The sequence below is a fragment of the Tupaia chinensis genome, unplaced genomic scaffold (assembly GCF_000334495.1).
Source record: "Tupaia chinensis unplaced genomic scaffold, TupChi_1.0 Scaffold000335_1, whole genome shotgun sequence".
NCBI classification, from domain to species: domain Eukaryota; kingdom Metazoa; phylum Chordata; class Mammalia; order Scandentia; family Tupaiidae; genus Tupaia; species Tupaia belangeri.
In genome coordinates, this window is record NW_006159829.1 from 2,195,368 (window position 1) to 2,206,493 (window position 11,126).

The 11,126-nt window shown below is 56.3% G+C and overlaps 1 protein-coding gene across 3 annotated transcripts in view; it reads right to left on the reverse strand.

Annotated features, from left to right (window-relative positions):
• The window catches only part of DENND3 (DENN domain containing 3), a 47,255-nt gene extending 36,130 nt beyond the window's left edge, over positions 1-11,125 (reverse strand). For 2 of the 3 annotated variants that reach the window (XM_006152110.3, XM_027773306.1), the window contains exons 1-4: positions 11,011-11,119; positions 4,992-5,268; positions 4,147-4,262; positions 2,611-2,750 (exon numbers count right to left, since the gene is read on the reverse strand). In XM_006152110.3, the coding sequence (XP_006152172.1) occupies positions 2,611-2,750; positions 4,147-4,262; positions 4,992-5,268; positions 11,011-11,112 (635 nt within the window). In that variant the 5' untranslated portion in view covers positions 11,113-11,119. Of the gene's footprint in view, positions 1-2,610; positions 2,751-4,146; positions 4,263-4,991; positions 5,269-7,833; positions 7,964-11,010 lie in introns of all 3 variants that reach the window. The other variant, XM_006152111.3, reaches the window with a different exon arrangement.
• Between the last annotated feature and the right edge of the window lies 1 nt (position 11,126).

Consider the following 11,126-nt stretch of genomic DNA (forward strand, 5'->3'; position numbering starts at 1 on the left):
ACGCCGCAATCCCTTCTCCTCCATTCTCCTCTCGGGATCTTGGGCACGCACGCACACGCGCCCGGCGTGAGATTTAAGCCACCGGGCCCGGGACCCAAACCAGGGTCGACTACGTGGGAGTCCAGCGACACAGCCATTTCACTAACTGTTGGTTCCCCCTTATTTTTTTTTAAGAGAGATTTTTTTGCTATAGGGAGCGTGCACTTGCCAGAGAGGCAGAAAGCAAGAAATCACCCCCCAGGAGGGATGGCCATGCCGCAATCCCTTCTCCTTTGTTCTCTTCTTGGGATTTTGGGCGTGAGGTTTAAGCCACCAGGTCCCAGTCTCGAACCACAGTTGACTACGTGTGAGTCCAGCAATGTAACCATTAGGCCCTCTGTTGATCCCTTAAACATTTTTTAAAGAATTATTTAACTTTTATTTATTTATTTATCTACTTATTTTTATTTGACCAGAATGGGAGGGAGAGAGAGAGAGAGAACATGAGAAAGCAAGCCGCCAGATCCAGGATTCAATCCGTGGTCAGTCATGTGGGAGTCCTGCTCCCTTAACCACCACACCACATGCCACCCCCGGAAGAGTGTTTTTAAAAGAAAAAATAAATCTGCCCATAACCTACTTCCCCAAACATAATTTAATACGTTCTTCCTCAATCTCTGTGCAAATAGAGGTGTATCTCACATATTATCACTCTAGCAGAAAAACAGATTGTTTAAAATACAAATTCATATGGACAGAGTACACTCTGAATTTCATTTTTTAAATTATTTATTTTATTTTTTATTATTATTTTTAAATTTATTATAGGGCACATGAGCTCACCAGAGAAAGAGAGAGAGAGATAAAGGGAAAGTGAGAAGGAAAGCCATCAGGTCCAGGACTCAAACCATGGCAGTCATGAGGGAGTCCAGTGCCTTAACCACCACGCCACCTACTGGCCCTGAACTTCTGCTGTTTGTTGCTCTGTAGCTTTATTTTCTAGTTTGATGATGTAGGACTGACTGCTGAAAAAGACAGAGAACCTAAGAAGCATAAAAAGGAACTTTTTAGAGTTAAATATGTTTTCATTAACATCTAAGAGGAAGACACTTGTAGAAAATACCAACTACCGAATAAACACACATCACAAAACCAGGCAGTGTAGACAACGCCACCTTGCTGCTGCCTGGCTGCCAACGGTGGACTCTGCCAGCCCTCACCACTTGTTTCACGGCGTGACGTGCAATGACCACCCTCACTTTGTGGAAGAGGTGAGTTTAGAAGCTCATTATCAGTTACTAAATAGAGGGACCGTGTCCTGCTTCAGCACTCTGGCACCCTCCGGGCGCGGGCAGACACGTATTGGACAAATGTCCGTGTGTTCAATTCACTCGCCACTGGCTAAGACCAAGCTGGGTCTTAGTAATACAAGGACCAGCAGATGACGTGGTGGTTAAAGCGCTGGACTCCCACATGGCTGACTTAGGTTCGAGTCCCAGACCTGGTGGCTTGCTCTCTCACTTTCCGCCTCTCTCTCTATGAGCGTGTGTGCCCTATAGCAAATTAAATCATAATAATAAATAAAATTATTAATAAATAAATAATTATTTTAAAAATATATAAAGATATTTTATGTAAATGGCAGTAAGATGGAGGTTAGACCCAAGCTGTGTCCCAAACCCAGTAATCCTTTCAAAGCTAGGGCGATAAAGTGCTAGGATTTAAACGTGAAGGTCCTTCACTCGACGTCCATTCCAGCTCCCCCCCCAGGCTGGCCCAGGTGGGCGGTCTCGAATGGCTGCCTTAGAGAGAACCCGTCTCGGGGCTGAGCTCAGCAAGTCTCCAGAAGCGGCCTCCAGCGTGAGGCCACGGGAGGCTTCAACTCCCTCCTCCCCAGCCATCATCAGACAAGCACAAACTCCAGGAATAACCTCATGAAACTGAAAGAACATGGTCGGGACCAGCAGGCGGTATAATGATTAGGTCGCTGGACTCACACATTGTCGACCACAGTTCAAGTCCTAGACCCAGCGGCTTAAAACTCACACCAAGCACGTGTGCATGCATGTCCAAAATCCCAAGAGAAGGGACTGCGGCATGGCCATCCCCGGGGAGGGGTGAGTTCTAGCTTTCTGTCTTTCTTTCTCTCTCTGTCTTTCTGGCGAGCACACACATCCTATAGCAAAAACCTCTATTTAGCAAAATTCTTTAAAAAAAGAAAGAATTATCTATTTAATTTTATTTATTATTAATACCATTTTTAAAATTTTGCTGTAGGGCTATGCGCTCACCAGAGAGAGACATACAGACAGACGGTGGGGGAAGGGGAGAAGTGAGAAAGCAAACCACCGGGTCCAGAACTTGAACCACAGCTGGCCGGTGGGAGTCCAGGCCCTTGGTCACAACACATGCCGGCCCCCAAGTCTCTTTAAAACAAACAAACAAACAAACAAATCCCCATCATTCTACTCCCAACAGCTTGGCTTTAGCCTCCTTCTGCCTACAGTTTTCACCCGTTATCACGGTCTGGAGACCCGGGCTTTCGAGCGAGTGGTCACTGCCACGCTCCAATCGGCCCACGCCGACCAGGGCCAACGCCCGCGATCAGGCCCCCCGCCCGACCCGACTCACCAGGACAGGCAGTCCTTGAGGGCGTTGTAGTAGGGGAACCTGGAGACCACACACACCGCGAAGGGCACGAAGCAGCCGGCGCCGGCGGCCGGCCAGGACGGCTCCCAGTGTGCTCTGCCGTTGTAGAAGCAGTGCTCATCCTGCAGAGACAGCCGCCCGTCACCACGTGGCACCGCCCGGCCCAGCGCCATCGCCACCCGTGGGCACTTCAAGGCAGGCAGGATGGCGGGGGAGCCACCCCGCCAACACTCATGCACACTCCACGCAGGTTTGGAGGCCAAGGCGCTGGCAGCGGGGCTTCCAGGCGGGGTCTGCAGGGCCTCCTTGGTGCTGGGGACAGAGGTGAGGAGTAGCGCCATCGGGACCAGAAGGAATGCATGACTGGAGCACACTGAGGCATGGACCAGGGCAATGGCGGGGCAGTGGCTGTGCACATCCTGGAGCCGCTGGTGTCATGGATCCCAGGGGCGAGTGTACATTCTGCTCCTGTGCGGTCACAAGGGGCGCTGGGGCCCACCATGTACAGAGGGACAGAATCCATGACGGGCATGTCTACACTGCAGTACCTGTGAACACGACTCTGCCTGAGCAGAAAGAGCTGCCCCGTCTGTGGCGGGCAGGAGCACGCCATCTAGGCAGCTGCCCCTCTCCCCGCCTTCGGGCTGGGGCTTGGGTGCCCTGAGGCTCGAGGCTCCCCGCTGGCTGCGGGAAGCATGCAGCAGGTCACATGCACCACTGGGTACATCCCCTGCAGGAGCACCACAGCCTGGCTCAGGCAGAGCGTACTGGCCCGCGTTCACAGGTCGGAACCCAAGAACTCACACAAGAGGCCAAGTGGGAGCAACCCACAGTAGTCGGTCAGGGTGAGGGGACAGTGTGGCCTAGCCCCACACAGGGTCACGCAGCCACGGGAAGGACTGGCCACGCCATGATGTGGACCCCTCTGAAGTCATCGGCTACGCGAAAGGAGTCAGCGCACAAGCCACATCTGTGACTCGACGGCAGGGACCCTCCAGGACAGACACGTTCACAGAGACAGCGTGGACAGGAGCTGCAGAGGGGAAGTGGGGAGCCAAGGCTAGCAGGTGTGGGGGTCAGGAGGTGACAGGAACGCTCTGGAAGGAGACCGTGGGAGTGGCTGCACAGCGTCGTGAGTGTGTTACTGTCACCCAACAGCTCCCCTTGCACAGCTGAAATGGTGAATGCTAGGTTATACGTAGTTGGGTTTTTTAATGGCTAGAGTGCATGTGCACTCACCAGAGAGAGACAGAGAGAGAGGGAGGGGGAGAAGGCACTCCCCATGGGGATGGTCACCCTACAATCCCTCTCCTCCCTCCCTCTTTTTGGGATTTTGGGTACACATGCACCTACACCCAACCATGCTTCTCAAGGCACCAGGTCTGGGACTCGAACTGTGCAGTCAGCCACGTAGGATCCAGCTGCCTTAGCCCCAGGCCTCAGAGCAAGCCCTGTTCCATGGGTTTCAGCAGAAGCGATACAAGCGCCCACCTCAGAGGCAGAAACGGGAGTACCTACGTGCAAGGGTCGGTAGTACTGGGCCACCACGCCATAGGTCCTGTCCCCACAGACATCGGTCAGCACCAGGAAGTGCACACGGTCTTCCTTGGGCTCCGAGGACACGCACATGCCCCCTGCGGGTGGGCAGAGGAGGGAGTCACATCAGCCCTGTGGTATTCATCGTCAGGCCATGTTCTGACATCATTCAGAACCAGCCCCCCAGGATCCACGCGCACCTTGACATTCAGTGTGTCAGCTCCCGGTCACTCCGCTCCACCCCTAGCAGCCACCCCTTCTCAGCCCCTCTGTGCCCAGAGAGCTCGGGGCTGAGCAAGGGATAGCACAGAGCTCAGAGCAGACGCCCTCTGGCACGCCTGTGCAGAGCCTCCCGGGCACAGCGGCTCGCGCCCCGCCCACCCCATGTACACTCCCTGCATATAGTTCTCCTTGGGGACTAGGGATGGACTTGGGCCCTGTCCCCAGGTTGAATCCCCGCACCAGCCATTTTCACGTTTCTCTGCTCGGGAGCTGCACGGACACTGAAGGTAAGCCTGTGTCCTCATCCCCATGAGACGGAAACGGGGTGGGGAAGCGCCGCACATCCATGGGCTCTGTAACAGCCTGCCACTGCTCCAAGTCCACACTGAGTCACAGTGCGACGCCTTTGCAGGCCCAGCGCCCAGGCAGCCTCTCCTCCAGGGACTACAGTAAATGACTTAAATTTCCCGTTAGCTTAGAATTCCCAAGATTCACGACACACAATCCACGGTCCAACACGAGAGGCCGGGAGGGGTCACTCGTGCCCCCTCTCCCTAGTATGGCATTCCGGGTGAGAAAGCCCAGCCGCCTGGCTCTGCCCGTACCTGGGAAGCACAGCTGGGGCAGGGCCAGGAGGTCCACGCCGCCCGGGACGTTGACATCCTCGGAATCCAGCACTTTGGGGTCCCCAGGGGGCCCCTCCCACTGCTCCGACTTGGGCTTCTCTCTCTTCTTCCTGAAGGAGCGCCTTCTGGTTTTACCCAGGGTGGCATGGCTGGCAGCCATCTGACTGTCCTCTCTGCTGACGAACGGTGGCACGAAGACAGACAGGACCTCCGGAACAAGAGAAGGAGGCTGCTGGCCCCCCTTTCTCTGGGCCACCTACAGAGGAAGACGTGGGCGTTACTGCCATAGTGTCAGCTCAACCCATGCTGTCGCTCCCACCTGAGCCTTCGCCGATCACCCGGTCTCCCCTGGGCCCCCGCCCGAGGTGGCAGGTGCTGTCCTTTCGGGTGCTGGCTCGAGAGGCTTTCCCACCGAGGCTCCTGACAGGAAGGGCTGCCTCGGGGATCTCTCTCAGGACTTCACAGGCCCTGCGTTCCAGCACGTCACGTCAACTCCCAGAGCCGCCCCCACCCCCCGCTGTAAAATATGGACAGCAGCAACTGCCGCCCTCCACATAAAGCACCGCAGTTCAGAGTCTGGTGCTGTGATCGAAAGCCGTGAGTTCAAATCCCAGCTCTGCCTGAACTTCTGGCAGAATCTTCCTTTATCCATCTGAGCTTCCCTTTTGAGGAGCAAGTGCAGAGACGAGGGAGCCGAGGGGGAGGGCACAGACCCAGGGAAGGGCTCCCTGTACCGTCAAACACCTCGAGCACAGCCTTGCCCTCAGTCTGCAGGCACAGCCTGTCTAGGACGACAGAACCGGCAGGGAGCCGGCTGGAGCAGGCGGGAAACGCCGTCCTCTGCCAACCAGAAGGTCCTTTGGAGTCGATACATACGGGGATCTTGGCCCGGACTCTCTTAAACATTCACCTGGCAAAGCTTTATTTCGTTTTTAACCTTTTCTCTTTCCATTCTTGCCCACAGTGAGCTCAGGACCACGTGCAGGGTCTCCTGTCCCCTCCCGCCTAGCAGCAGCACTGGCGCAGTCCCGCCGCACGCTAGGGCCGAGCACTGCGGCCAGGCTGGTCTCAGCTCCTCCAGTGAGAACACGCACCCTATAGCAGCCCAAAAACTATAAAAAATAAGTAAAGTCCAGCGATCAGCAGTCCCTAAAGCGGAGCTTCTGCACTCGTGGGGACTTACCCGGTGACAGTGCCCAGCCCGTAAGTGCTGCCTCATCCTAGCGCGGTTACGGGAGCACTGCAGGGTACAATCCAGCTGGCAATGTCTTACCCGTGGGGAAGACTTACTGCAGTGGGGCCCAAACCGGACGTGGGGAATCTGACAGCGGTTTGGAAACCTGTCACATCCCAACATGAAAGGGATCTGCCGGCAGGTCCATGACACGCCCTCCGGAACCTCCTCTCGGGCAGACCAAAACTGCTGGTTCGGAGCCCATGCCCTGCGACAACCTGCTCGTCGCTCCTTCCTCAAAGGGACGGCTAGACTGCATGTTTCCACCGTGAGAAGGGTGAAGACGGCCCGGGCAGAGAGGCAGGCCGTGCTAGAGCTACGTGCTGACGGAGCCACAGTGCCAAGAGCAGCGCCGGCACTGGCTCCTTCTCCTGCAGTGCCCCCACTCTGTCCCCTCCCCTGACTGCGGCGGCCCCGCCCCTGCAGACCCTCTTCTCCTTTCTGCTTGGCCCTGGTCTGGTCACCCCCATGGTTCCCTCCATACTCCCTGCAGACAGCCCCAGCTCAGCCTCCTGTTCTGTCCCGGACTGTTCGGACTGTCTCCCACTGCCTTCCTACGGGGCATCGCGGTGTCCTCAGGCTCAGGGTTTCCAAGCAGCCTGCGCTCTCCTGTGCACTCCGCTGCTCGGGGCTGGGACTCGTGCCCATGGGGAGGTTCCTTCCCACTCTGCAGCCAGGATGAAGAGCCCTCCCAGGACCACCTCCTGCCCACCCTCTCCTGGGGCGGCTCTCCCAGGACCCCCTCCTGCCCACCCTCTCCTGGGGCAGCCCTCCCAGGACCCCCACCCCGCCCACCATCTCCTGGGGCAGCCCTGCCCTGGCAGTGGGACTGTGCTGCCTGCCCTGGGGGGGTGGGGTGAGGCACAGTGTGCTGCCTTCCCCTGCAACACCCCATTTAGCACAAAAGCAGACTCTCAGGTGACCTTCCCCTCCACTCCTGGCATGGGGTGCCCTTAGCACACTTGGCCTGGCCTTCAGCGGACTGGTCGCCACACCCACACCAGTACACTCTGCCATTCCCTCAGTGACGGGGCTTTCTGGCCAGCTGGCATGCATGTGATCTTGCCGGAACGACAGAGACAGAGGGAGAAAGCACCCCCATGGGTGTGACCACTCAGACCCCTCCTCCATTTCTCTGGGAGAGAGAGACAGAAAAAGGACCAGCGAGAAAGCACCCCGTGGGGGACAGTCCTGCCTCAATCCCTTCTCCATCTCTCTCCTTTGGGGATCTGGGCACGCCAAGTCCAGGAAAAGAGCCACGCAGTCTGCTGCCTGGGGCCCAGCCGCCCTCTCCGGCAAGCCAGGCCATGGCCCCCCAGACGGTGGTGCCCCCACAGCAGCGGCAGGCACAGGGGGGCCCCCGCCGGCCAAAGGTGGCCGCAGGAACCCACATCTACATGAAGGCAGCCTGCCGCCCAGTCCCTCGGCTGCGCCAGCCCACGTCACGCGCTCGGGGGCCATACATGGCCGGTACGGTTGTGCTCAGTGCACACAGACCGGACTGCACTCATCCAGAAAGTTCTGTTGAAGAGTCGTGCTCCAGAAATCGAAAGGCGGGATGCTCTCCACCAGAGCCCTCAAGTGTACCTTCGCACATGCACCCTGTGGGGACCTTGCCAGGGAGGCTCTCTGAGCACCGTCCACCGCTCTGTAATGGGTTTACTGTGGATCCCTCCACACCGCATGTCTAGTCTCCACAGCAGCCAGCAATGAGGATCTGTACAGCCAAGAAGTGGAGGGAGAGAGGACTCACCTCAGTAACCAACATTCCTGAAAGCTTTGTCACCATTCCCAAAGAAACAAACACTGCCCTTCAGGTAAGACACAGCAAAAACGGAGGCCCTGCACTCACTGCGACACGAAGCTGACACTTCTCATACCTCTGGGCTTCTGTGTGCATGTGTCAACAGGAATGCCTGAACCAAAGAGAAGCGGCGACTAGGAAAAGTAAACTTTTTAATGGTTAATTTAAAAGTCTTGGACAGGGCCAGTGGGTGGTACAGGGTGATACAGCCGGCCCCACACAGCGAGGCGTGTGGACTGCAGACTCCCTCGTGGGCCAGGCAAGCATACCAGCGATCCGGGCGGGCTGAAGCTGGGATGGATCGCAGCAAGGCCCTGCTGGGATGCCCGTCTCCCTCTCTCTGAATAAATACATAAGTATACTTTTTAAAAAAGTCTTAAGATAATACTTTCAGGGATCGTTTCTATAATTCGTTACTAGAGAAATTTCTGATTGTGTAGAGCACCAAAAAAAAAACCAAACAAACAAACAAAAAAAGTCTTGAACATTTGAAGAACTGCTACAAAAATAAAACCGTTTAAGTTTGGCTAATTGTTAACACTGATGTTGACTTAAAAGTAGATCTCGGGACCAGCAGTTAGCATAATGGCTATGCTGCTGGACTCCCATGTAGTTGATCGCAGTTCAAGTCCCGGACCTGGTGGCTTAAACTCATGACGGGCGTGTGCATGCATGCCCAAGATCCTGAGAGGAGAACGGATTGCGGCATGGCCATCCCCCCTGGGAGGTGATTTCTCGCTTTCTGTCTCTCTTTCTCTGTCTGTCTTTCTGGCAAAGTGCACATGCCCTATAGCAAAAGCCTCTCCAAAAAGAAAAGTATCTCTCTCCAGGAAGTGTAGCCCATCTCCTAGGAAAACTCTGTTTTTCCTAATCCTTGAGTATTTTTCTCTCCACCCTTTGCAACGCCCCCCACCCCCCGCAGCATCAGAGGACAAAAGTTCAAATGCAGAGCAGCAAACTGCCCACACTTCTCACTTGCCCTCGGACAGCACTGCATCCTGTTGAGCTCAGGAAAGTACCTCTGTAAATATTCCGGCTGATTCATCCTGCTCTCAAAAGACACATCTCACACTGAGCAGCCAACAGAGATGTTGCAATGGTCTCGAGCCAGAGAGGGAACCGCTACGAGGACCACAACCGAAACTATCTGAAGAAACAGGCACATCATCGGCCAGTTAGAGCTGCTGCAGAAACTCAAGTCGACTGGCGAGGGTGCAGGAGGCAAAAATCCAGAGGGTACCCTGACAGCTGGGAGTCCAGAAGCATGCGAGGTGGCAGGGACACGCAGAATCACTAATGTACAGAATGACACCCTTTGCTCAAGTCAGAGCTGGCACTTCCTTGCAGCCCAGCAGTAGAAACCCCAACGTTCTTCCAGCAAGTCTGAATAATATTTCACTTTTTATGACATCCATTCGGCCCTACATTCTTCATTTTCCCTGGCTGGTCAGGTGTCCCTATTTTATTAGTTTATTTGCTAGCGGGTGCATGCACTTGTAGAAGGAGAGGGACAAAAAGTGAGAAAGGAGCCCAAGGGGGATAACTACACTACAATCCCTTCTCAATTCTCCTCCAGGGGTTTTGGGCACACGTACCCAACATGGTTTTCAAGCCACCATGTCCAGGATTCGAACTGTGCGGTTGGCCATGTGGGATCCATATGCTTTAACCACCACGCCAAGGACTGGCCTGTACACATTATCTAAATGCTCAAATGCCTCTCTGCAGTGTTGGCATAAGGGAAGAGATGAAAAGTCTGCCCCGGCATCCGCAGGGCAGAACAGGGCTAGCAGGGTGGGTAAATCCCTAGGGAAAATGACATAGACACAGTTTTGCAGATGCCCTGGGCCAATGGAAAAAGCGCCACAGAAGGTTCAGGAGAATGCCAGCCTCCCAGATGAAGAAACCAAGACATGAGGAAAAAAAACAAACAGAGAATCCCCAAAATTGCTGCTTTCCCAAAGAGAAAGAGAAATGAACTAACTGGTCACTGGCTGCTAGGGTGCACAGACGGAGGGGCCAGTTGCCACAAGCACGGAAGACAGCTGGAATCTGTCATGCACAACATGCAAAGCCAGAGGCTAGAGCTCAGTCTAAACTCTCAATCCATGCCTAGAACAGAACTCACTACCCGGCAGACAAGACATGCTTGTGCCACGAGTCAAGTAACTTCACTGTGTAATGACGGGGATTCGGTCCAGTGGACCGTGCACTCTGGGAGGCTCCGCCTGGCGGGTTTGTGCCGCTCTCCACATCTTAGCACTTTGCTGAGGTGGGGGTACCCTGAAGAAAAAGTCCAGGGAGGGAAAAGGACTCACTCAGGGAGGAAACACTCCAACCGACTCGACTCAAGCTCTTTTGCATCACGATAATCACTAGGTGTAAACCCCAGCTGGCCTCGTCCCCAGAGGCTCTGTCTTGGGGAGGGGAGGGAAGGAGCGCCCCATTCGGCATCACTGGGTGAACAGTTGCTGGTCTCCGCACCCGGCAGGCTAAAGGCACCCGCGCTGGCCTCAGGCTCCCTGCCTCACCCAAGTAGGCGTGCGGGGTCCCGGCCCAGGGCAGTCGGGTGTTCTGGCTGGGATGCACCCGCCCGCGCAAGGTCGGGAACGCCTGGGGCGCGGAGGGCCGGGGCACAGCTGTGGAAAGCACGCGCCAGCCCCGCCGGGCACTGGGACACCCACTTGGGATGCACGTGAGGCCTGGCCCCGCTCCCCGGCTAAGCCGGTGCTCCGCCTCAGTTTCCCCGCCCGCCCTTACCTGCTCCAGGCAGTCTGGCTGGGATGCACCCGCCCGCGCAAGGTCGGGAACGCCTGGGGCGCGGAGGGCCGGGGCACAGCTGTGGAAAGCACGCGCCAGCCCCGCCGGGCACTGGGACACCCACTTGGGATGCACGTGAGGCCTGGCCCCGCTCCCCGGCTAAGCCGGTGCTCCGCCTCAGTTTCCCCGCCCGCCCTTACCTGCTCCAGGCAGCGGAGGCAGTCTGGGGGGGCGCCCAGCAGCGCGCACAGCTCCAACAGCCGCGAAGGCAGCAACAGGTGCTGCCGGCCGACCTCCGCCATGGCGGGCGGGCCCG